The sequence below is a fragment of the Adiantum capillus-veneris genome, chromosome 20, assembly GCF_014529385.1.
Source record: "Adiantum capillus-veneris isolate H3 chromosome 20, ASM1452938v2, whole genome shotgun sequence".
NCBI classification, from domain to species: Eukaryota; Viridiplantae; Streptophyta; class Polypodiopsida; order Polypodiales; family Pteridaceae; genus Adiantum; species Adiantum capillus-veneris.
In genome coordinates this window covers 46584809-46609143 of record NC_140950.1, presented here as the reverse complement: position 1 = coordinate 46609143, position 24335 = coordinate 46584809, and the positions used below count along the sequence as shown (strand labels likewise).

The 24335-nt window shown below is 43.2% G+C and overlaps 1 protein-coding gene across 1 annotated transcript in view; it reads right to left on the bottom strand.

Annotated features, from left to right (window-relative positions):
* Window positions 1-3654: 3654 nt before the first annotated feature.
* TIM13 (translocase of the inner mitochondrial membrane 13) overlaps window positions 3655-24335 on the bottom strand; it is a 34329-nt gene continuing 13648 nt past the window's right edge. Inside the window, exon 2 of the mRNA XM_086492403.1 lies at window positions 3655-4017. Coding sequence (XP_086348529.1) covers window positions 3865-4017 — 153 coding nt within the window. The 3' untranslated portion in view covers window positions 3655-3864. The remainder of the gene's footprint in view (window positions 4018-24335) is intronic.

The following is a 24335-nucleotide window of genomic DNA, read 5'->3' as shown; positions in this document are numbered from 1 at the left end:
GACAACATAAGTGAACAAATATTGTTCAAAGAAAATGTTTGACTGAGGACAAAAGCATAACGTGTACACAATTCTATTTTATTATAGATTGTAGTAATTCATTCACATTGAAGTTATAGTAGAAGATATCTTCTTGTACTTATAGCAAGAAATCCAAGCATAAACCATAGGAAGATGTTTACCTTTATACATACAAACAAGAGAACATTTTGTTAGCTTTCAATGTGTTTTGCATGTGTTCACGAACCCATGAATGGCATCCATGTCACCATGATCTTACCAAGATTAGTTACCATACAAACACTATGATTGACTATAGGGCAATTTAGCCTTGATTACTCCCTCTTACCAAAGTGTATCCCAACTTCCACAGCATCACCATGTTTGAAAGGTGTAAAAGCCCAACTGTTTAGTAATTGTGAAAGCCAATCAACAAGTGTAAGACAAAATCACCTCGGTACAAGGTGTCTTTCATCAACAAATCCAAGAGCCACCTAGAATCTATAAGAAAGATCAAACAACTCAATCCTACTGACGGTTGGTGAGCTTAATTGGCAGAGTCAAGTATGTGAACGCATTAAGGAAGCGTTGCCACCAAGACCACCTCTTCAAACCAAAATTCGTTGTTACTTTGATAAATCAATCATGGAGGTTAAAAGCCAGATCGAGTAAAAGAGACCTACGGTTTCTACCATGTGTACCTTTTTTATCTTCTAACTTTAAAAAGGTAAGGTAGTCTTCTTCTACCATATGCATGGCTTTTAAATCTCCGACTTTAGAAAGACAACCTCTATCAAAACTTATGAAACCTTTATAGCTTTAGAGTAAATAGTCCAAACTGAATGCAAAGTTTAACCCACCATCATAGGATAAACCAAAAGAGGAACAATCCTATCTTTTATTGAGTATAGCATCCGTGATTTCATATCTTTCTCACAAAAATCAATTATCAACAAGTGCACCCTCAAATATCCTAGTCAACCATAGTTCTCCCACCAAGCCTTGATGTCACCCATTCATCCAAGCACGGAGTCTCTCTAAAAAAATTCCTCTGAATCTTTCCATGTCGAATGGCAATGGATTAACACTAGTTCTGTAATTGGACCGTCAAGTGTCATAAGACACTAAAGTGTCTATTTTTTCAACAAGTTGTCAATTATTTGGTGAAACAAGGTTTATAGATTATCCATGTTCATGTCTTAGGTCAGTTATGAGGTGAAGAACATAGCCAAATTTTTAATCTTGCCAAAATTAATACGATAATATATTATGGTGATAAGATTTAAGATGAAAAAAATCCTAAATATTTAGTGCAATTTTAACAAAATTTTCATAAATTGAATATAACTTCTCATCAAAATAAGATTCTGGATAAAATTCAAGATTTATGTATAGAAAAAAACCTAGTTATAGCAAGAAGTCAAGCTTCATAACTTAATTTCGAGACCAATTTTTTGTCATAATTAAGAAGACCAAATCTTGAAAATGCAAAGCTTCCATTAACATGAGAAGGTATGGGACAAAACTTAAGGTCTATAATATCTCTATAGGCAACAACCATCAACTCAGCATTTTTCAAGGTTTCAAACTCACAAGTATCTTGTAATTTAAGCCATTTAAGAAAATTTATGATGTGTAATTTCTTGTAAAACAACCACTACTATGAAAAATCAATGAAAGTGTGCATAAGATTCTACAATTGTGTCCACATGAAGTATTTGTATACAAATGAATGAACAAATCCAAAAGTTGACTTTATTTTAAGGCTAATCTCTTATAAATAGAAAAAGAGAATTTCAACATGTGCAATATTTGGATGTCATAATGAAGCTTGCACAACCATCCAATAATATCACCTTATGTAATAAAGTGGTAGATCTAGTATATATGTTACATAAAACGATACAAATTTAGATAAACTAAATGTTTTATGTGATCGTTAATTAAATTCACGTATACTGGACCCACAACTTCCTATATTTAATTCTAATCAACACGAGAGCCACAAAATTGTGACACATATATAAGTAATTACCAAGCTCATTTTCCACGTAGACTAGGGTACAAGTTTTACTGAAACATTATCTACGATTTTGCATAGGTGCTTTTCATGAGTGTAATGACTTTTGAGGTTTCTATACAAAAGCAAGGGATTGTAAATTTTATGCTCGATGTTTTTAAAAGCATTTCTTGAGATCTTTTATAGATTTCATGTACCATTTCATTTAAATTCGTGCAAAAGGACTCTTTTTGGTATTGAACTAGAGTTAAACTCTAAAGGGCATCAATAATACATCAACTTTAATATCCATTCTCTTACATATTCACTAGCGTTTCATATGTTAAATATCCACCTACCATATGTTAAATATCCACCTACCGTCTGAACCATCATAGAGATATTCTACTATGTCACATTCCCTTTGCATTATATTGAGAAGAAATAATAAACTACTAGAATCCTTAGGAGTTGGGAAAATTAAAATATGTCTACATGCATAAGAGAGGAATATTCTTAGGGCTAACTTACATAAGAAATAAGAGAGAGATGACTGGTCATGGAAGGTAGAAAATAAAAAACACCATATTTTGATTCTATGTTGGAATGATCCTTTGTTTTGGAAATTGTTGCCTGCCCAAGTCATGCATGCTACAAAAGAGGAGCCCAGAGAAATCTAGGGAGGGTTCACAACCTGTAAAAAGCTTCTATATAAGGAATGACATCTCCACTTGCTAGGGTTAGTACTTTTTTGTGTGCATCAAAGGGTGCGAGGTGGTTGTAGGTGAGGGGGGTGGGCAAGTCTTCTGGCAGTGGGTGCAATGGTTCAGCAAAGCAGATGTTAGTGTCCATGCTGCAAACGGCTTAGCAACCCTGCGCACATGCAATTCCACCGGCTGCAGTAGAGATGGTCACGTAGATTAGTTGGTCCATAAAGCTGCAAAAGGCCCGTTGCAGGTCTGATTGTTACTCTCGTAAACCATGATGACAGGGGGGACAATATCACCACTTAATGCAAGAAGAGATATCAACTTTCATGAATTAAGAAATAGAAACCATAGCCCAAAAGGAGAACCCATTTCCATGATTCCACAACTGTGTTGACAAACATTTTGTTACCAGAACTCAGTAACAAAAATACCACTGGGATCTCTCCTACGAGTAGCCCAACAGCACATTGAGTGGCACACAATGTAGGAACTAGTTTAAGTGGTACAAGAGTAGTCACTCACAAATAAGAAGGCGACTACAACACAAAGAAAGTGAGGGCATGTCAGAGCACACAGAGTTATAGCCTACGTTCAAAAGATATGTATGAAAAGAACAAGGTGGGGTCTCATCATGACCTCCCAAAAGACAATTTTCAGATAGGTAAGGCAAAATGTAGAAAACTTGACAGTTTTTACTCTTAACAGAAACGAACGGTACATAAATCACGGCGTATGGAAAAAACATTCGACTTTTCAAAATCCACGAGAATTGTGGAGAGAAAACTCCATCGCCTCCTCAAACCGCTGACCCTCGCAATCTTTTCAGACAACCATTATATAAGGTTGTTCCAAAAGGATCATCCATGCAATAAAATGATCTACCCCAACTACATCAGAAAAGAACACACTTTTGCACAACCAGCATCTCTGCAGTAAGACAACAGATGGTTGAATGATGTAAAACCCTTTATGATAGTCAAGACTGTCCGAGTTGCTTGGATTGTACAAAAATGACTATGGTGTACGAGCAGTTCAACAAAATGAACAAAAAATCGTTGAGCTGTTATTTGTCCACACAAATAAAACTGGACATCTAAGAGGCTTTTCTATTAATGCGACAAGGTGTGTATGATTTTAACAACTCAGAAACATAAATTAGCGGGGAATTGAGCTAACAACTGCACGACTGACAATCCCTGTGGCTTCAATATACCGATCTACACACCGCGATATGCAACTGCTTTCACTCCCACTCAAACTGCTGCTGGGCTTTGTTACACATTTAGTGAAACATTTGTCTCGTACTGTCTGCAAAAACAAATCAAAATACACCCAACATAGCAATCATTTTCCCTAAAAAACTCACAGACAGCTGCTTACCCCAAAAATCAAACTGTCCCAGTACATCCATATTTACAAAGCAGGCCCCAAGGCAACAAAATGGAAACTGAAAAAACTAGCCAGATGGGCAAACTGTGGAAACTGAAAGCCAGGGGGAAAAACCTCTCCTAAAGAGAGCAAGAATTGCCCTTGCAAGCTCAGTGGAGAGAGGATGACAGCAGCCTCTGAAAGATGGGCACTTCTGTCAAAGTCGACGATGCGGAAGCGTAGAAGGTAAGCGAGAGAGACAGAGAGAGCGAGGGGGGGGGCGGGGGGGGGGGGGGGGGGGGGGGGGGTGTCTCCTGAACCAATCGACCTTGGCAATGAATAACTGAAGATAAATACAATGGGGGCAATGGGTTGCATATATACCCATTTAAGTAAATTGCCCTACCCAAACTTTGACAAATAAGTAAAATAAAAGCCAAAATAAATAATGGGATCGCATTGGGCAGTTCACTTGAGATGCCATAACTTAAACACCTTCTATGCAACTCATAGAAGACATAAATAGTGCAACCAAGTGATGAAGAAGCTACCATGGACACCCAGAAACAGCTCCTTGCTGGATACACCTCGGATTTGCTACCCTCTACTTTGTACCTTAGAAGAATGCCATCTTGAGCATCTGTTCCAAGAAGGGTGATTGCTCGAATTGTAGAATCTTGATCAAACATTCCAACGAGCTTGAACCACATATCGTTGGCATCTTCAAGGTCTGAATGGCTGGAGAAATTTCCTTTGTAAGAGAATCCGTGATGGCTATAACAAACTTGGACACTCCAAGTCGAGAATCTGGCACGACACGTGAGAGAAACTGAAAACCACTTAATAAACTTAATCACAACCGAGAGAGACGACACGACCCGACGTAATTCTGTGCCCAAAGATATTGGCCCCAAAGTCTGGCGCCCTTTTCAATTTTCTTTTTATATTAATTCTTAGCAAAGTACAATGTCCGTGGGTCCTCTCTCTGCTCAGTGCTCCCAAGCTAATCTGAGGGAGAGAGGCCCTGGTAATAAATTTATAGGGCCATGGCCTTCTAAAAGCAGTTACATGAAAACCTACAGGCCCAAAAGCATCTAGTCTCAATTCCCTAGCGCCAAAAGCTACCAATGTAAATCGCGGAAATCCGTACAGATGCCACGTCAGCAGCCGACGCAATTCGCGAGGATGTTCGGTCCACATAAATTGGGTCATTGTTTTGTTTTAATGTTCTTGTGTCCCTTGGGCCCACTGGACATCCCACGTCATCACTTTGTGACAATGGCCGACATTGTCTTCGCGTTACAAGCATCCCAATCGACACACGATTTTTGATACTCGTCATCTTGAAGGCAGGTGTGCCTGTTGTTAAGATCCCTCCTAGGACGGGGCTCCGAGTCGTCCACTGTCTCATAAGCCTTTCCGCATGAACCAGAGTCGCATAATCAAGTTCCAATGGACGAGCTGTAACGGCACGAGCATCACGTGTCAGTGAAAAAGAACAGATTGAACAACTTTAAGCAATTCAAATAACGTTGAACTCAAAGTTATACATGACACACCAGACGCGGAGTTCCACCCCAAGAGAGCACTGGCCCCAAACCCTGGCGCCCTTTCGGTATTTCTTTATATTGCTTGAACTCAGTACAACAGCCTGGGGCTCTTGCTCTACTTCCGCTCCTGCAAGAGATTGCCAAAGAAGAGGCCCTCATGTAATATTTTAAGGGCCTTGGCCTCTCAAAAGCAATTGCATGAAAAGCTTCAAGTCATAAAAGCATCTGGCCTCCCAAAAGCAACCAACGCAAAAATAAGAAATCCGTACATCTACCACGTCAGTAGCACGAATTGCGGAGGTTCGTACAATCTACCACGGACCAATGTAATCCCAATATTTATTTTAACTTTAGGTATTTGTTTTACTTATTTGTCAAGCTCTCAGTAGGGTAATTTGCTAAGGTGACTATATAAGTACACCTAGTCCCCATTGTATAAACATCAATTCATTGCCAAGGTTGGTTGATTCAGCAGTTTCTCTCTCTTTCTCTCTCGTGTATTCTCTCCATTGCTCTATGTTTCCAAATCGTCGACTTGACATGGTATTAGAGCACTTGGTTCGTTGATCGCAAGGGAGAGAATCAGTGTTGTTGAAGAAGAGGAGATGATGAAGAGGCTAAGTGCACCGACAGTTTTTGTGGCGTTTTGATCTGCACAGTTCTTTGCTCCTTTGGCTTAGTTTTGAAAGGCGATGCAAAGAGGGCCCCTAAAGACAGCGTTTTGCACTAGGGTGCTTGTGACCGGCATTTTGGGCCTTCAGCATTGGATGCTGGCATTCTAAAATGAAGGCAAAGGGACAGTTATGGCGACGGAGACAAAGGGACAATTGTGGTGACAGTGTTCCAAGATGTTGGCAACGATAGCAAGGTGGTCCGTCGGAGCATTTTGAAACGCTAGGCACAAGGAGCACCACAGGCAACCTATCTAAAAGCGTTTTGAGACGCCGGCTATGAGACTTGGCTCCACCAACGGTGGCGTCTTGAGAAGCAAAGGGGAACATCGGCATTATAGCAATCGAGAAGAGTATCGGGGTTGGAAGCAATTTGAAGCAGCTTGGGGGATTTTTTTGAAGGCTTTTCGAGTACGAGAAGAAAGCCCTATTTTTTAAGAATGGCTACACATAGCGCATGGACCATCATCCAGTTAGTGGCTTATGCTCGATCTCAGTTCTCAAGGAAGTCGCCACTTTGTTTGGCTCGAGATTGTGAAGCCAAAAGCAAAAGTGCGAGTTCGCTAGAGGACAGAGGCAAAGGCAAGCTTGACAAGGATTGCAGAATCAGTACTCAATTAGCTGCCTCGGTATCCACGAGGAGCGAGACTGTTATCATTGCGATGCAAAAAGAAGCTTTGTTTGGCTTGGGAATGCAAAGCCAAAGGCAAAAGCATGAACTCACAAGAGGACAAAGGCAAGGGCAAGCTGGAGAAAGATAGCAGTGATAAAGATTTGACAGAGGAAATCATGTCACGTGACACATCCAACCCTATGTGACCGTGGACAAGCTACAACACGACAAGGGTTCAGTCAGTCCAGTCAGTCTAGATTAGAAGTGATCTGACACTTTTGTGAGTCTATTCGTAGACCGTGCATGCCCAGTCACTTAGTGTAGATGCATATCCTCTGGTTGCACACAGCATGATCATAAGCATTCCCATCAGAATCCTTCAAGGAAATTTTCCAGTGCATTTAGCCTATTTTCCCTATTTTTGACATTTTCACTTATTATTTTTAAGTGACTTTTGTTGGAAAGTAGGTAGGGCAAATTGAGTAAGTTTATATATAAGCAAACCTAGGATAGCACTAATTGGCAGAAGAGGCAACAGGAGCACCTTGCTCAACAAGCAACTTCCCAGCAAGACCAACCCCCGCAACAACTCTGGCGTTTTCTCTCAACAAAAGGCCTAGCGTTTTTGCATTTGCAGATTCCCGGCGACAGTAGACAATAGATCAGCCCTAGCGTTAGCATATTCCCACAGCAACACAGCAGATTTCCTAGCGTTAGCAGATTTCCCCGCAAGGTCAGTTTTCAGCCCTAGCGTTTTTGGTTTGCAGATCAACCTCATCATTTTTGCAGATCATCGCGACAAAATCAGCCATAGGACCAGCGTTTTCAGTTTTCAGCCTTAGCACTCGTAGATCAAGTCCCGAACCTCGCAGATCTCACCTTCCCACAGCAGTTCCTCACCGCACGGTCAATTTCCGCAAGGTTTACAGATTCAGCCGGAAAACGCAGATTTCAGCATCTGCGTTTTCAGCGCATCGTCGTCGTATCGTCGCCATCGACATTGTCACCGACATAGGTCACAATTCAGCAGATAAAGATTTGCAGATTTCAGCCCTTAGCGTTTTCAGATTTCAGCCCGTCTCGTCGTCGTCCTCATCGTCGTCGACATCGTCGGCAAGTCCAAGCATTGTAGAGATTTGTGCAATCAATAAGTAGACCGCTCTCGCCATAGAGAGTGGGGCCTTCGGAGGAGGGTTTTACAACGTCTATGGTGTCGTATTCTCTTCTCTCTCTATCTCTCAGTCTCATACACTTCCATTCACAGTGTCCATTCACTTGTTTGTGTCCATTGCACTCTCTCACTAAAGGAACGGAAGGCTCTCCCTTCCGTAAGTAAAAGGAACCCTTAAGCACAATTCGGAGCACTCATCTTGAGCAAAGTTCAAACATTCATTCCGCTGCACCTTACAAATCGGCATGGTACATGTGGTGTGACCACGACGCTAGATTTCTAGTCAAGTGGCCGTTGCCGCAACTAACTTTAGCCAAAGAGGGGCAAAATGAAGCTCCCTACAAATGATTTGCACCCATGTGTTGGAGTTCAAGTCATCGGTGTTTGAACCCGTGGGTTGAAGTTCAAGGCACATGCATCTAGCAAGGAACCAATCAGACGTATCTAAAGCACTATGGATGAGTGCACCAATCCATTGTTGTTGGCCTGATTATGGACAAGATGTGTTTCATAGTTCATTGTTTGGAAAGTCTAGATGTGATGTGTTCACAGTTCACGAATGGGGATTCTTGGTCGTAGTGTGGTCTACAATTCAATTTTATAAAAGGCAACGGATGCTCATGATGGCATTCTTCTAACAACCCGACACACACTATTCCTGCAGACCGAGGCCTCCTGCAACTTTATTCCAAGGGACAATCATGAACAAACTACCCATATCTCGACAATTGCCATTTCTTTGTTTTAAGTCACTTTCAATTCATGTGAACACTTCCGCTATCACCATCAACACTTCTGCTGCACCTAACAACTACACCACTCCGTGTCTCAAGTGTGAAGATCTCTTCCAATTCAAGTGTGATTTGTTTGAAGATTTTTTCCCGTTGTGTTAAAGTTTAGTTCCAATTTATATTTTCCGACAACATGTAGTGCCTCTATGGCTATGCGTAGCTGTAAAAAGTTAGATGATCATGTGCAAGTTGTACTCATTTCTCTTTCAAAGTTTGATCAATCACTATCAGCTATAGCATTTAGTCTTTTGTCCCAACTCCTCATTACCTCTATTTTGTTGATGATAGGTTGATCCCAAGGCATTGCAACACACATCGATCGATGATAAGGTGTACACAACAATGAGAAACGAAGTGTCATGTGCGCATTGCACTTGCGCCACCTGGACAAGCTTCTGCTCCAGTCTAGCATCAGCCATAGTCTAGCTTGGGACCTAGCCTTGCACTTTGTGAGCCTCTAGCAGGACGAGCATGTCCAAGCAAGTCAGTCATAATTGCATACCCTCTCTTGCACAATACAACCATTTCAACATGTAGGCATCGGAACAGTTTCTTAAGTCATTTTATTAATAAGTGACTTTTTAGCCTTTTTCATCAAGGTCGTGGGCTGATTTTATGACTGCACAACCCATAATTTATTGTGTGTATATGTGACCTAGGGGTTTCTCCTCAGAAGGGAAGAAGCAGAAGAAGTAGAGTTTTCAGCATTCAGCCTTAGCCGCAGTACCAAGTACCTACCGTAGTACCCATCAGCATCTTAGCAGCACCAAGTATCTACATCATCAAGTACCCATCAGCAAATCAGCATCTAGGATCATTGTAACAACATTGTGCAAGTTAATAAAGCAAGTATTTGCACTAGCAACAAAGCAAGGGGGCCCTTGAGAGTGGTTGGGACCAGACATGCAATGTCGTCTCTCTTTTCTCTCTCTCTCTCTCTGCCTCTCGCTCTTCTTCATTGTCTTCAGTTCAGTTTCTCTTTTCAAGTAAGTAACCTTGTGTTTGTGCGGAGTACTAGATCCAAGCTAAATCCTTAAACACTTCCGCTGCACCTAACACAAGGAGGTAGAGATGTTACAAATGCCTCATAGAGGGTTAAAGTATTGATTGCAAGATTACACATGCCCCCCTCACGAGCTTATGACATTAAGCTCGTTGACACTTCTTAGCATCGACCACATGCACAAGGCAGACAAACTACTAGACATGGAACTAGACAAGGCCGAGGAGGGGGAGAATCTACCATAGCTGCTACATATATCTCAAGGGACGGAGGTGATGAGGCACGCACATGAGGCACCTGGTGCCTCAGGCCAACCGGCTCTTGATACTATCTAGGTGGTAGGAGAGAACAAACCTATAATTTTAAGGCTTAAGCACAATAAAGAGCAAAATAGAGAGAGATTGTTGCTAAATGAACTATTTTCTTATTTTTCTCACTAATTTTTTTTATTGAAATTAGGATATTTAAATGTGTGCACTTAATGGAATTATTAAAAGCCATATGGAACGGACAACTTTGATGTGTCAAATGATGGGTGACATTAAGCATCGCGAAGGGGTTGTATTGTTAGTTCGGTAGGAGAGACCGGGAAACAGATATTTTTGATGCATCACGTGATGGGTGACGGGAGCATCGGAAAGGGAATATTCTATGGGTCTAGCAAGAAATCTGAACTGAAACAAGGAATACACATAAAGATGGGTTCTGAGAAGCTTTTTCTAAAAAGCGGAATATTTTTGGAGTGTTTTCCTGGAAAGCAGATGCTTTCCCGCAAGGAATCTATGTTTGCATTCCATCTGTGCCTGAGAACTATATTCAGGGACGCCTTGAATGTGATTGTATAGCATCAATTTTCAGCTCACTCAATTTTACTGAGTTTTGTCCATGTTCACATTTAAAAGAAACGTGACAGCCCGCCCACTTAATAAGTGGGCAGCCCTCTTTAAATAAAACCAAGGCTTTTAAAAAAGAAACCAACAATGGCTGAAATAAAAGGAAGCATGTGATGTCTCTCTATGGCTGCTCTCGCTGATTTTGGCCGCCAGTCTGTAACAGACTCGGACGCCCCAAGTCAAAAATCGGGCACGATACAGAGAATCACTTAAAATACTTCACAATTTTCACACTTTTAAAACAGAGTCGACACGGCCCGGTGTAGTTCCGTGCCCAAAGGTACCAAACTCTGGCGCCCCTTTCGGTTATTTATTTTTATATTAATGCTTGAGCAAAGTTACAACTCCCGCGGCCCTCTCTGCTCAGATGCTCGTCAGCACACTGAGTGAAAGAGGGGCCTTGGGTTTTTATTTAAAGGCCCTTGGCTTCAAAATCAAAAGCAAGTACATGAAAAGCTGCAAACTCAAAAGCGTTGGGCCAAAAGCAACCAACAGAAATTGCCGAAATCCGTACAACCTGCCACGTGGCATGTCAACGTAAAAGACGGAGATCCGTATTGTTGCAAATCCAACACTTGTACAAAGACGACAGTCACATCACATCACATTCAAGTCATATCACATAAAATCCATTCCGATCTAGCACCATGATTCCTGGCAACGTGTTTAGTAATCGCATCTAGATCCACACCGGACCTCATTGATGTCGGATTAACTAACTCTTATTGCAATCATGTCCATAGATTTCTCAAGACCAAAATGCTGCAATCATTTTGTCAATCATTCCATCTTTCAATCCTGCACTCAAACACAATCACATGTGTGAGTAATCAAAAATCAAATCATTTCCGAGAATTCCAATTCATCAATCAAACACTGAACTCATACTGAACAGAGTGTTTCAATCATTCAGTCTAGTTATCTTATCGCTGTGTAGCCATCTCATCCCTCGGGAACTCTTGATGCGCTCACCACCATATCCAATCATGTCATTCATCATCAGTCATCATCATGATTCAAAGTTCATGATTGTTATCGCTATAGAGTTCATTCAAGAGCTGTCTTTGCTCCGAATTGCATTCATTCGTCATCATCTCATTCTTGATTTCATTTGTTATCTATTCACAAATATCACGATCTTCCAAGCACATTAATTTCATACATAAACCAGAGTCATCTTCAAAAATTCCTATTTCAAAGTTATTCATTCATAAAATCATAAAGCAAAATAATGTCAACACATCAGTATCTTTTTCAATTTTCTATCCAGTTTCTGTTTTAGAGCAAGTATCTTCTCGCCGAGTTCTATTTCAATCTGTCATCATTCTCATTCTTGTGCCTTTTTGGGACACCGCGTAGATTTATGTCCTTGTTCTCCACAGTCAAAGCACTTTACTGCCTTTAAGGTATTCGTCTTTCTGTTCATCTGTCAATCAGGGACGTGCATCATTTTTTCAACACAGTATACTCGGGAGCGCATAACAATATAAAATATACTCAGATAAATAGAATTTATCACTTAATATTGAAGCCAAAGGATATAGAGAGAAATAAATATAGAGAGAGAGAGAGAGAGAGAGAGAGAGAGAGTGAGAAGATCGACACAGTACTCGGGACGAGAAGATGGGCTGGTCCCCCCCCCCCCCGTAATAGTATCTTTATTATTGAGGAGAAGTCTATACAAGCACTTGAACCGAACGTATTACCACGTTCATTCTAGAATAAGACTTGATGGTTCCCGAAAGCCTCGGCTTCCGATTCCTAGGGCAAACCCTATTCCAAGGAACTTCCGTTCCTTATTCCAAATCCTTGAGAACCAAGGTCCTCGCCTTTGGATCTCACCTTCCAGACTCAGGGCATGACATCCCTACAACTCTCTTTTCCAACTCTGTTTCCAGAGTCCTCTTCCCGCAGAACAACTCTGCTTTCCCGGACACGAAGTCCTTACTTGGGAATCCCAACTTCCGGATCACAACTTGAAAGACTACCTCTCTCCAATCCGTGGATTTACTTCCCAAACTCGGGTACGAAACCCTTGGGCTGATCTAGCTCTAGTTCCTTAGAGCGCTTTTCTCTTGCAGAGGCTCATGCCTTCCTCTGCTCCTACTCCCTCACGAAGAGGAAGTACACCTACAATCAAATACTCAGAGATCATAACATGAAATCCGTTACCTTCAAAGTCTCGACGCTCGAAACCCAACTCGGTTCTCGAAAAGCAATTCCCCGGAAGAGATCTCTACATAGAAAATCCTCTCTTCCAATCCTACACACAAAAGAGGTGTTTTCTCGGGTTCCTTCTCGTAAATCAGCCCCATCTACAACGTTTATGGGCTGAAAACAGAGAAAAACAGCATCTTGTCGCGATGGAAACATGCTCCGTAGGCACTTCTTCGCGAGGGAACTCGCACATTGGGTCTTGGCGACATCGGGTACACTTGGGACAGTCATGGGCATCACCGGCAAACGTCTTCTTTGCGGGTGAACTCTGCAGCAGCATCTCCTTCTTGCAAAAACTGATCCTCCTCCCTGAGTGAGGACATGTGATGCTTTTATAGCTGCTGGCCATGGACACCAATAGCTGCTCGCGTAGAGATCGCGGCCGTTTTTTTTTTCCATAAATTTTTTTTTCCCAATTTTTTTTTTATTTTCGCTGTTCTGCCAGAAAAAGAGAGAGAAAACGCTGGCTGATCTGTTGCCTTATTTATCAGATGGCTGCCCACTTATGAAGTGGGCGGCTGGCGATTTTAAAAATAGTCTGAATCTGCCCAAAAACTCAATAAAACCTTATAAGTTAAAAACAATGCTTTCACAACACTTCCTAGGCGTCCCTGGATGCAATCACATGCACAGTTGCAATGCAAACATAGAATTCCTCCCGGGAAAGCATCTGCTTTCCTGAAAAGCAATCCTGCTTTCTCAGAAAGCATCCGTTTTTCCTCAAAGTTTCCTCTGAACCCATCTACACTCAAGTGCTTGCTTTTCCTTGTGCACAATTCCAACATAGTTCGGAATTTCCTCTTGACTATGGATATCCCCTTTCCGATGCACCTGTCACCCACCTTGTGACGCATTAGGAATACCCATCACATAGTCCTTTCCTACCGAACTTACGGTACAATCTCCTTCGCGATGCTCTATGTCACCCATCCTATGACGCATCAGAGATGTCCGTTCCCGGATGGTCGGATACTTCTTCGCGATGCTCCTTGTCACCCATCCGATGTGACGCATCAGAAGTACCCGTTCATGGTGGCCTTACAGATATTCCCTTTCACAGTGCTCCCGTCATTACTCTAAATGACGCACTATGAATATACTGTACTCGGATGTCCCCAGTGAGAAAAACCCTCTCACTTAAAATTCCAATAATTCATTTAGAATTATTTTTCTTGGTGTTCCAAGCAAGAAAACCCTCTCACTTATAAATCCAATAATTCATTTAGAATTATTTTCCTGTTAGATAAAGCCAATTTAGCAACAATATTCGTCTTTCTGTTCGTCTCTCAATCGGGGACATGCATCTTGCTTTCCTCTTCTTCTATCACCACTTGTCGAAGGTTGATCTACTGGATAAGTTAGGTTACCTGAATGCATAGAAAACCATTGCTTAGCATGTCCCATCAACTGCTCTATGCACTGAGATTTTTGTTACAAGCAGTAATCTCGTATCTCTTTGGGCAATCCTCAGCAAAATCGCTCGATTTACTGCATAAAACTAATCTTTTTAAAGGATGAAGCAAGTAGAAAAACATCCCAAAATCTCTTGCAATAAGTATCCAAAGTATCTACCTTCACCGTCCAAAGCTGATTCCAGGCAGTAATCACGTCATGGTCGTACTCTTGAGTGAGCCACGAGGAAATAAAAAGTCTCTTGAACTTAAACCACTTTGTCGGGGCTTCTTTTCGTAACAGAAGAGTGGACCACCATGTCCGTGCATTTCCTTCAAGTAGAATGTTGCCCTTCTACTCTTGGTAGAGTGCTCTGAATAGCGCCCTCCAAAAAAAGCTATATCACACTGTCGAATAAAAGCGAGGGCCTTGTGTGCATCTCGAAAACCTGAAAAGATATCAAATTTAATCGCTTGTCCGTCCTCCTTGAATTTTTGGAAAGTCGTATTGATTGGCTCTATAAAAGTGCTTCCTCTTAGAATAAAACATCTAATCATCAGAGTCCGAGCTCTCAGAAGAGGATGAATCCTCCTCAGAACTGTCAGAAAATTTCTGACATCTGTGGTGGAATCTGCTTTTCTTGGCCTTCTTGTTCTTTCCTTGTCTTTGGTTCTTCTGTCGCTTCTTGCCCTTTTTGTTCTCATCACTAGAATCAAAAGAGGAAGAGCGGTCGGAATTGTCAGAAGAGGATGAGGACGAACCGATCATAGCAACCCGCAGAGGAGGATACAGAAAGAGGCGCCGAAGCGCACAAGGGATCTCCGGATAAAGAAAAACCTTTCAAGAGCAAGGGCCAGGCAAAAGAACTTTCTCTGCTTAACGACAGCAAGGATATCTCTATCTCTTCTCCATCATACTCTCCTGACTATACTACTACATCTACTTCTAATAAGACATCTAAATCTGCTCCTAAGAAGAAAACTCCTACTACTTCCTTGCTAAAGAAAAGCCCAAGTTCAAGAAGGATAACTTTAAGCGTCACCGCAAGATGTGGGTTTTCAAATCTTGTAACAAGGATGTCGAGTTTGATAATTACACAAAACAGAGAGAGACTTCACTGAAATATCCAAGTTGCATTATGTTGGGATGCATCTCAAGGAGATAGCAAGCAACTGGTGGTTAGCCAAGATTCTGGAAGGTACACAAGCCAGAACGTGGGCTCAATTCAAAACTGAATTTTATAAACAATTTCTTCCGCCGACTTCGAGGACATTCGGAAGGAATGGGACTGGCTCGCCTAGAAGGAACATGAGAAAGTCATGGCTTATGTCGACAAGTATAGGTAGGTTCTTCTGAAAATTACGTCTTTCATGAAGATTTCCAACAAGAAGGTGAAGAAGTTCGAAGCAGGCCTTCAACCACCGCTTCGAAGAATGTAGGTGTACCCGCACGACACCCTTCAGCGGATGATGGAGTCAATCACTGCCAAGGATCTATATTCCACTGGTACTCCCAGACGAATGGAACACAGCACGTACCGTGCAAGGCAAAGAGCGGATTATGATGACCATGGCAACCAAGGTACAAAGCGTCCCCCAAAGGACCTGGATCAGCCTAAGAAACCAGAGCGAACAACTCAAGTATCTCACGCCAAATCAAGCACAAACCTTCAAAGAGCAAGGAAGGTCCTTCTCCTATGGTGAGAAAGGACACATGAAGACGGACTGCCTTGTTCGGTAGCAACAGCAAGACCAAGCATCTTCGAAGAAGGGAACCCGCTCCACCAAGCTTGAATCCGTTCCTAATGTGTAGGGGAATACAAAAACAAAAAAAGGGAAATGTCAGCCTTACAGGCTAGGGATTTGTGAATAACCAACGGGTGTTGATCCTCTACGACCCTAGATCGACGGACAACTTCATCACACTGGAAGCTGCAGACTGCTTGGGCCTCACACCGGCTCAGCTTGGAACTCTGGTCACTTTCGGATCGGCATTCGAGGGGTTGACTGTCAGGGGGACGTGGCAACTGTTAACTATGTCACGAGGACGTGGCAGCTGCTAACTTTAGTTGTTGGTTTCTTTCCAATGGGTTTTGTTTTATTTTTGAGACCCTCTTCTTGAAGTAGCAAACAGTCGGACACTGTATGGCCAATGTGAACGGTAGTTTCACCCGCAGACGGGAAGTAGTCAACACTGGAATTCGTATAGTAAGAGGATGTCTAGGCTCAGAGCAAGATCATATAGGTCCCCCCGTCGCACTTAGCAAGTTGGTGGATACTACGAAGTGAACTCAATAAAGGCATAAAGTCAAGGTGGGACTACCAGCAGAAAATATCCAACAGTTGGGCCACATTGCATTTTTGGATGCGGTCCCAATGAGGATAGATGGTCAGATGACCACAGGGAGCCCAACGGAATCATTTCCTAAAATTTAGGGAATTGCTATTTTGGGCCACGAAATGTGTTCGCGTCATTACCTCCTGTATGAGTAGGGGAACACTTTACAACTCTGCCGCGAAGTCAATTGGGCGACCAGTCGGGAGATTTTTAGGCAACAACCCCGAAACGGGCAAAAGCTTGTAAAATGCGCCAAGTGGCAATTTTTCATGAACTTGCCTCATGCAGAAAAAAGGGCGCTGATTTTTAAGCTGGGAGGGGCTTCATTATGCGTTTTTGTCACAGGCTAAGAGCTATGGAGTGCTATCTTTACCTCCCATGTACAGTGTGGTGCTAGGAGTGATGCCCTGCACGCTACACACTGCTCTCTCTCTCCCCTACATGCAGTTATGTGATGCCCCACAAGAGGGCTCTTCATTTGACTGATGTACAACTATGTGGTTTCATGCTTTTGTGCTGAGGCAAGAGCCTCCTTGAGCAGGATCAGGGGTAGCTAGCTGCTACTCCAAAGCAGGCACCAGTGAGGGTTATAACCTCACCATACAGGTGCAAATTCAGCGTTGTGTATGCGCAGAAAATTGACTGTTTTTCAGCCATACGGGCGCCAACACCTTTGGGAATCGTGCCCCTCTGGCAGAGAACGATTCAGGGACTGTTTAGGGCTGGAAACAGGACAAAAACCAGTAAATACAGCGAGCTGAATTTACTGTTTTTGAGCAGGAATCAAAGAGTTTACGTCAGTGCAAGTAAGATCCAGCACGGGAATTGATTTTGCTCAAGTTTTGGGGCTGTTATGCTGCCGAAATTTGGCCAAATCAAGTAGTATCTAGCGGGATACAGGTAAAGGATTCACCGGACTCGACCTTGTAATTTATCCTCTCAAAGTATAAAGAAATGCCGAAAGGGGCGCCAATTTTGGGGCCTACAGGTTGTCGGCGTCTGCTCGGGGCATTCTAGCTTCCGAGCCATCTGTGTACTTAAGTCTTAATTCCCGTCACAGGTTTCCTTTGCACGTTCTCTTTGTGCGTGTCTTAAGTAAAGAATTTTGGGTGAAAGCCAACGCCTACCGCCCTACGAGCCGGTTTCATGGTTCCATTGCCAGGATATCAATCACTTTTTTCTCAAAGAGTGAGCCTCGGTTGTTTTGGGTAAAGTCACAGAGTGCAGGAACGCGGGATTACGCTATGGACGACAAAGGGAAGGGCATTATGGAAGAGGGTTCCTCTTCAAAGGACAGACAGGAAATCCCTATGGTTTTCGAGATTAGCGAGAGCTCACGGCTACGTCAGACTGTACCTCCTGTCAATGTGAATGTCATTCCAGTAGTACAGGGCTTTATGACTGGGCAACTTGAGGATGATGCGTTCAGGACTCAGTTAGTTGCCGCGGTGAATGTCTTTTCGCAGCTGGTGTAGAATCCAAGGTTTATGGAGTTCTTGCAAGTGCCACCAGTGCAATAGCAAAATAGGCAACCTACACCGCGTATGGAGCTTGTTGAGGCTCAAGCCCAAGTACTTAGTGCGACTCAGCAAGAAAGGGAACACTCGCATGTTGCAGAGTCAGGGGCTCCAAAACAGGTTCCTCCTGTGCTTGAAGAGGTGGCTAGAGCGACTATTCCACAGGCTATGCCAGTTCAGCCCGCCACCTTTCAGAGCCCACTGTTGTCTTGAATGGACAGGGAACTGGATACCAGACAATGCACCCAGCTTTTCCACCACCCACGGTATATCCTGGGTATTTCAGGGGTGGATCAGTGTTCCAAAGTATGGCTGGTTATGCGCCTGGAAGTCAGCTGTACATGCCAGGAACAGTGTTTGGGGATATGCAAGGCATCATGCCAAACCCCATGTATGGTAGTATCGGCATGCAGCAAGGTTTTTACTACAACCAGGGCCAGTTCGGGGTGCCACAGGGTCATTTTGGCATGGCTGGTTTTTTTGGACAGCAGCCAGATATCGCACCTCTGACACAAAACGTGAATGGCCAAGATGTGCCGATCATGCCTACTACAGTGCCCATGTTGTAGACCATTCCTTATGACAACTTGGGGGCACTGGAGAAGCCAAAAGCTTACAAAGAAGGTGGTGCAGCTGTAAAGTTCAGTACCTTCAATGGCTTCGAGGATAAGACAAAGGCTGAGATCTCGCTTTCCTCCAGCAGTTTGATACAGCTTCTGCAGGAGGGAATTTCACAGAGGCCTCTAAGGTCAGGAAAATTGCCACTTTCTTAAAGGACAATGCGCTCACATGGTGGACGACATTGTTAATGCAAAAACAGGCACCCGCCACTTGGGTTTACTTCAAGCAAACGTTTGCATCTGCTTGGCTATCAAATGAATTTGAAGCCGACGTCTGACAGATTGGCACCAGCTTACTTCAGCTTCGTGCAAGAGCTTGCTGGAGTACAATAGGAGGTTTTGTAAAGCGTTACTCTCAGTAACCTCCTACAAATTTGTGCCATTGACAGAGCAGATAGAGAAGTATTGTTGTGGGCTGCCTAAAGGGCTTCGAGATTACTGTACCAAGAACGGAGTGGCTACCCTCACTCAGCTAATGGAAGTTGCGAACACTGGTCTTGCCTTGTTGAAAGAAGAGGACAGTGGATTTCCGAGCAACGACAAAGGAGGGCAGCAAAAGAAAAATTCAACGAAGAAGCCCTTTGTGAAAACGGCTCTTGATGCATCGCAGGGGTCAGAAAAGGCCACCAAAAACAAGGATTCAGCCGGGACTTATGGAGCGCAGGCAAAGAAACAGAAAAGGAAGCCTTTTGTGCGCAAGTCGCTCGAGGAAAAGAAGGTCCTAACGGCTGAAAACAAATGCTGGTCACTTTGCTACCAATTGTCCACAAAGGAAAAGACCAGCTAACTCTAATGATAAAGAAGACCGGAAAGGCAAGAAGCCTAAACCCACGGCAGGTTTAGTGCCAGACATGGTGGGTGACAGGCCCAATACAGATGCTAGTGAGTTATGCAAGGCATGGGGTAAAGTTAGGGATCAAACGGCACTCATCTTCTTTGATCCAGGTGCCAAAGCCAACTTTATCTCACCAGAATTAGCTACGAAGTTGGGCATCAGAGCTGAAGAGATGGGGTACACAACAGAGACAAGGTTGGCATGTCCTGGCCACTCAGAGTGTGTTACTCCCATTATTGGAAAGTTGCGTCTGCATATCCAGTCATTAGGGGCAAAACTCACATCTTGGATGTAAAGCTTAAAGGAGAGTCAGTCCCTATTGTATTTGCTTCTGCTATCACTTCTGTAATAAAGAATCATCTTTCTGTGTACTAGATTTTTGCGCCTGATGTCGCAAATAGTGATCAGTCAAATTTATCTGTGTTAGATAAAGAAAGGTCAACATTTCTGCAAAAGTTTAGTGTCTGTTTTTCTGATTCATTACCGTCGCAATTGCCGCCAGAGAGACCTGAGGACCATTGGATAGATTTGGTGCCAGGGTGTAGCCCACCAAATAGACCTCCCTACAAGGTTAGCGCGGCGCAGTAGAAAGATTATGGGCCAGGTTGAGGAGTTATTAGAGAAGCGGCTGATTCAGCCTAGTTCTTCACCCTTTTGCTCCCCACTGCTCCTAGTGCAAAAGAAGGATGGCTCATGGCGCATGTGTATTGATTACCTGCGTTGAAAAAGAATACCATCAAGAATAGGTTTCCTATTCCTCGAATTGATGATATTCTCGATCGTTTAGAGGGTGCTACAATTTTCAGCAGGATAGACCTTAAGAGTGGGTACCATCAGAATCATATAAGGCCAGAGGATGTGCACAAGACTGCATTTAGAACGACATTTGGTCTTTATGAGTTTCTAGTGATGCCGTTTGGGCTAACAAATGCTCCTGCCACGTTCAACAGAATGATGGACTGGATTTTCCGCTCGTATCAACAGTTTGTTGGGACGTTCTTCGATGACATGATAGTGTATTCGAAGAATGAAGAGGAGCATAGGCATCACTTGACCATTGTGTTCCAAGAGCTGCGCAGTCACAGGTTACTTGTCAATCCTAAGAAAAGTGAATTCTTCCTCGAAGAGATCCACTTTCTTGGCCACATAGTCTCAAAGGATGGTGACAAAATGGATCCCGCAAAGGTCGAAGCTATTAAGACATGGCCAGACTTGAGGATTGTGCATGATGTCAGAAGCTTCTTGGGATTGTGTTCCTACTATAGAAGGTTTATTAGGAATTTTGCAGAGATAGCATCGCCTCTTCACCCTTTGCAAAAGAAAGAGGTCACTTTCAGATGGACCCAAAAAGAGATTTCAGCTTTTAGTCTCTTAAAGGAAAAGTTGACTTCAGATCCAGTAATTGTTTTGCCAGATCTCAGGAAGTCGTTTGTGGTCCAGTGTGACGCATGTGGCAATAGCATCGGAGCAATGCTAATGCAAGACGGACGGGTAGTAGCTTATGAAAGCCGAATTTTGCAAGGGCCAAAGAGGACTATGCAAGTCTATGAGAAAGAGCTCTTGGCCGTGATTCATGCGCTTTCTAGCTAGAAGCACTACCTCTTAGGTGTTGATTTTGTTGTCCAAACAGATCATCAGACCTTGCGATACTTCTTGACACAGTCAAAGTTATCCGAAAAGCATATGCGATGGGCAAACATTCTTTCCATGTTCCACTTCCAGATTATGCATGTGGAAGGCAAGAAGAATGTTGTGGCTGATGCGTTATCAAGAAAGCCACAAATTTCAGCTGTGTCAATTCCTTATTATCATGAGCTAGATGACATGAAGGAACAGTATACTCCTAATGAAGATTTTGCAAGGATCTTTGAACAGTTACAAGAGGGGCAACATCATGAGCACTCCCTCCTCAGAGATGGTTTTATGATGATGCATGGCAGACTTTGTGTCACAAGGCCACTGCGACATAAGGTTACGGAAGAGAGTCATGTTCCACCATATGCAGGGCATCGTGGCATTGATGCAACAGTTAAAGCGGTAGAGACATTCTTCTATTGGCCTACCTTCAGGAGAGATGTGGATGCCTTTGTGCGAGCATGCATAGTTTGCCAAAAGGTCAAGTTTGACAGGCAAAAGACACCAGGGTTGTTACAACCACTGCCGATTCCGGATAAGCCATGGGAAAGCATTGCTATGGACTTTATCTTTGATCTTCCAAGAACGCCAACAGGGAATGATGGTATATGGACCATTATCTGCAGGTTCAGCAAGCAGGCTCATTTTATCCCTGTCAGGAAGAAGATTTGATCAGATGGCACGCTTGTTCATGTACAATGTGTTTAAGTACGATGGTATGCCACAATCGATTATCAGTGATAATGATCCTTGCATGACCAGTTTGTTCTAGAGAGGATTGTTTGAGAACATGGGCACTACGCTCAATTTTTCGTCTTCGTTTCATCCACAAACTGATGGACAATCAGAAGAGGCTAATTCTACTGTCTTAGATCTGTTGAAATGCTATGTGTCAGATAATAAAGGCAAGTGGGAACAGTATTTGCCTATGCTTGAGTATGCGTACAACAATACAATGCATTCGTCCACAGGCAAGGCGCCATTTGAGATTGTTGAAGGCGGCAAAAAGGTTCCTCCCATTTGGACAAGTTGCAAGACGTTATTTGGTGAAGTTCAACAACTATCCGCCTATGGATGCAAAGTGGATGGAAGAGCATGAACTGTCAGAGTCACCAAATGTATTGCAGCTTTACCTTAAAGCCTTGGGGTTACAACCTACCTAAGCCCCAACCCAACGTGTGCAACGGAGGGGTAATGATGGAGCTAGTACATCAAATGTACATATGAATTCAATGTAATAGATGGAAATGACAAAAGTATGAAGGTCTCATTAAGTCATTTGTATCTATGTGTTACGACCTTTCTTGCGGATACATGCGATGATAAAAGAGCGTTAATAGCATAAGATCATCAGTGGCGTGTATTTATGGTATGCAATCGAGGACGTTTGCGATTTCAAGAGGGGGGTATATCACATGGACGTGGCAGTTGTTAACTATGTCACGAGGACGTGGCAGCTGCTAACTTTAGTTGTTGGTTTCTTTCCAGTGGGGTTTGTTTTATTTTTGAGACCCTCTTCTTGAAGTAGCAAACGGCAGAACATTGTATGGCCAATGTGAACGGTAGTTTCACCAGCAGACGGGAAGTGGTCAGCACTGAAATTCGTATAGTAAGAGGATGTCTAGGCTCAGAGCAAGATCATATAGGTCCCCCCGTCGCACTTAGCAAGTTGGTGGATACTACGAAGTGAACTCAATAAAGGCATAAAGTCAAGGTGGGACTACCAGCAGAAAATATCCGACAGTTGGGTCACATTGCATTTTTGGATGCGGTCCCAATGAGGATAGATGGTCAGATGACCACAGGGAGCCCAACGGAATCATTTCCTAAAATTTAGGGAATTGCTATTTTGGGCCACGAAATGTGTTCGCGTCATTACCTCCGGTATGACTAGGGGAACACTTTACAACTTTGCCGCGAAGTCAACTGGGCGACCAATCGGGAGATTTTTAGGCGGCAACCCCGAAACGGGCAAAAGCTTGTAAATGCGCCACGTGGCAATTTTTCATGAACTTGCCTCATGCATAAAAAAGCGCGCTGATTTTTAAGCTAGGAGAGGCTTCATTATGCATTTTTGTCACAAGTTAAGAGCTATGGAGTGCTTTCTTTACCTCCCATGTACAGTGTGGTGCTAGGAGTGATGCCCTGCACGCTACACACTACTCTCTCTCCCCCCTACGTGCAGTTATGTGATGCCCCACAAGAGGGCTCTTCATTTGACTGATGTACAACTGTGTGGTTTCATGCTTTTGTGCTGAGGCAAGAGCCTCCTTGAGCAGGAACAGGGGTAGCTAGTTGCTACTCCAAAGCAGGCACCGATGAGGGTCATAACCTCACCGTACAGGTGCAAATTCAGCGTTGTGTATGTGCAGAAAATTGACTGTTTTTCAGTCATACGAACGTCAGAACCTTTGGGAATCGTGCCCCATTGGCAGAGAACAGTTTAAGGACTATTTAAGGCCGGAAACAGGGCAAAAACCAATAAATACAGCGAGCTGAATTTACTGTTTTTGGGCAGGAATCATAGGGTTTACATCAGTGCAAGTGAGATCCACCAGGGGAATTGATTTTGCAAGTTTTGGGGCTGTTATGCTGCCGAAATTTGGCCAAATCAGATAGTATCTAGCGGGATACAGATAAAGGATTCCCAGGACTCTACCTTGTAATTTACCCTCTCAAAGTATAAAGAAATACCGAAAGGGGCGCCAATTTTGGGGCCTACAGGTTGTTGGCATCTGCTCGGGGCATTCTAGCTTCCGAGCCGTGTGTGTACTTAAGTCTTAATTCCCGTCACAGGTTTCCTTTGCACGTTCTCTCTGTGCGTGTCTAAAGTAAAGAATTTCGGGTGAAAGCCAACGCCTACCGCCCTACGGGCCGGTTTCATTGACCACCAATGCAACTCCCGTGCAAGGATAGCTTAATCTTCGGATTGGCAAGTACAAGGACCGCGAATCATTTTTAATGGCACGCATCGAGTGTCACGTGACACATCCAACCCTATGTGTCCATGGAC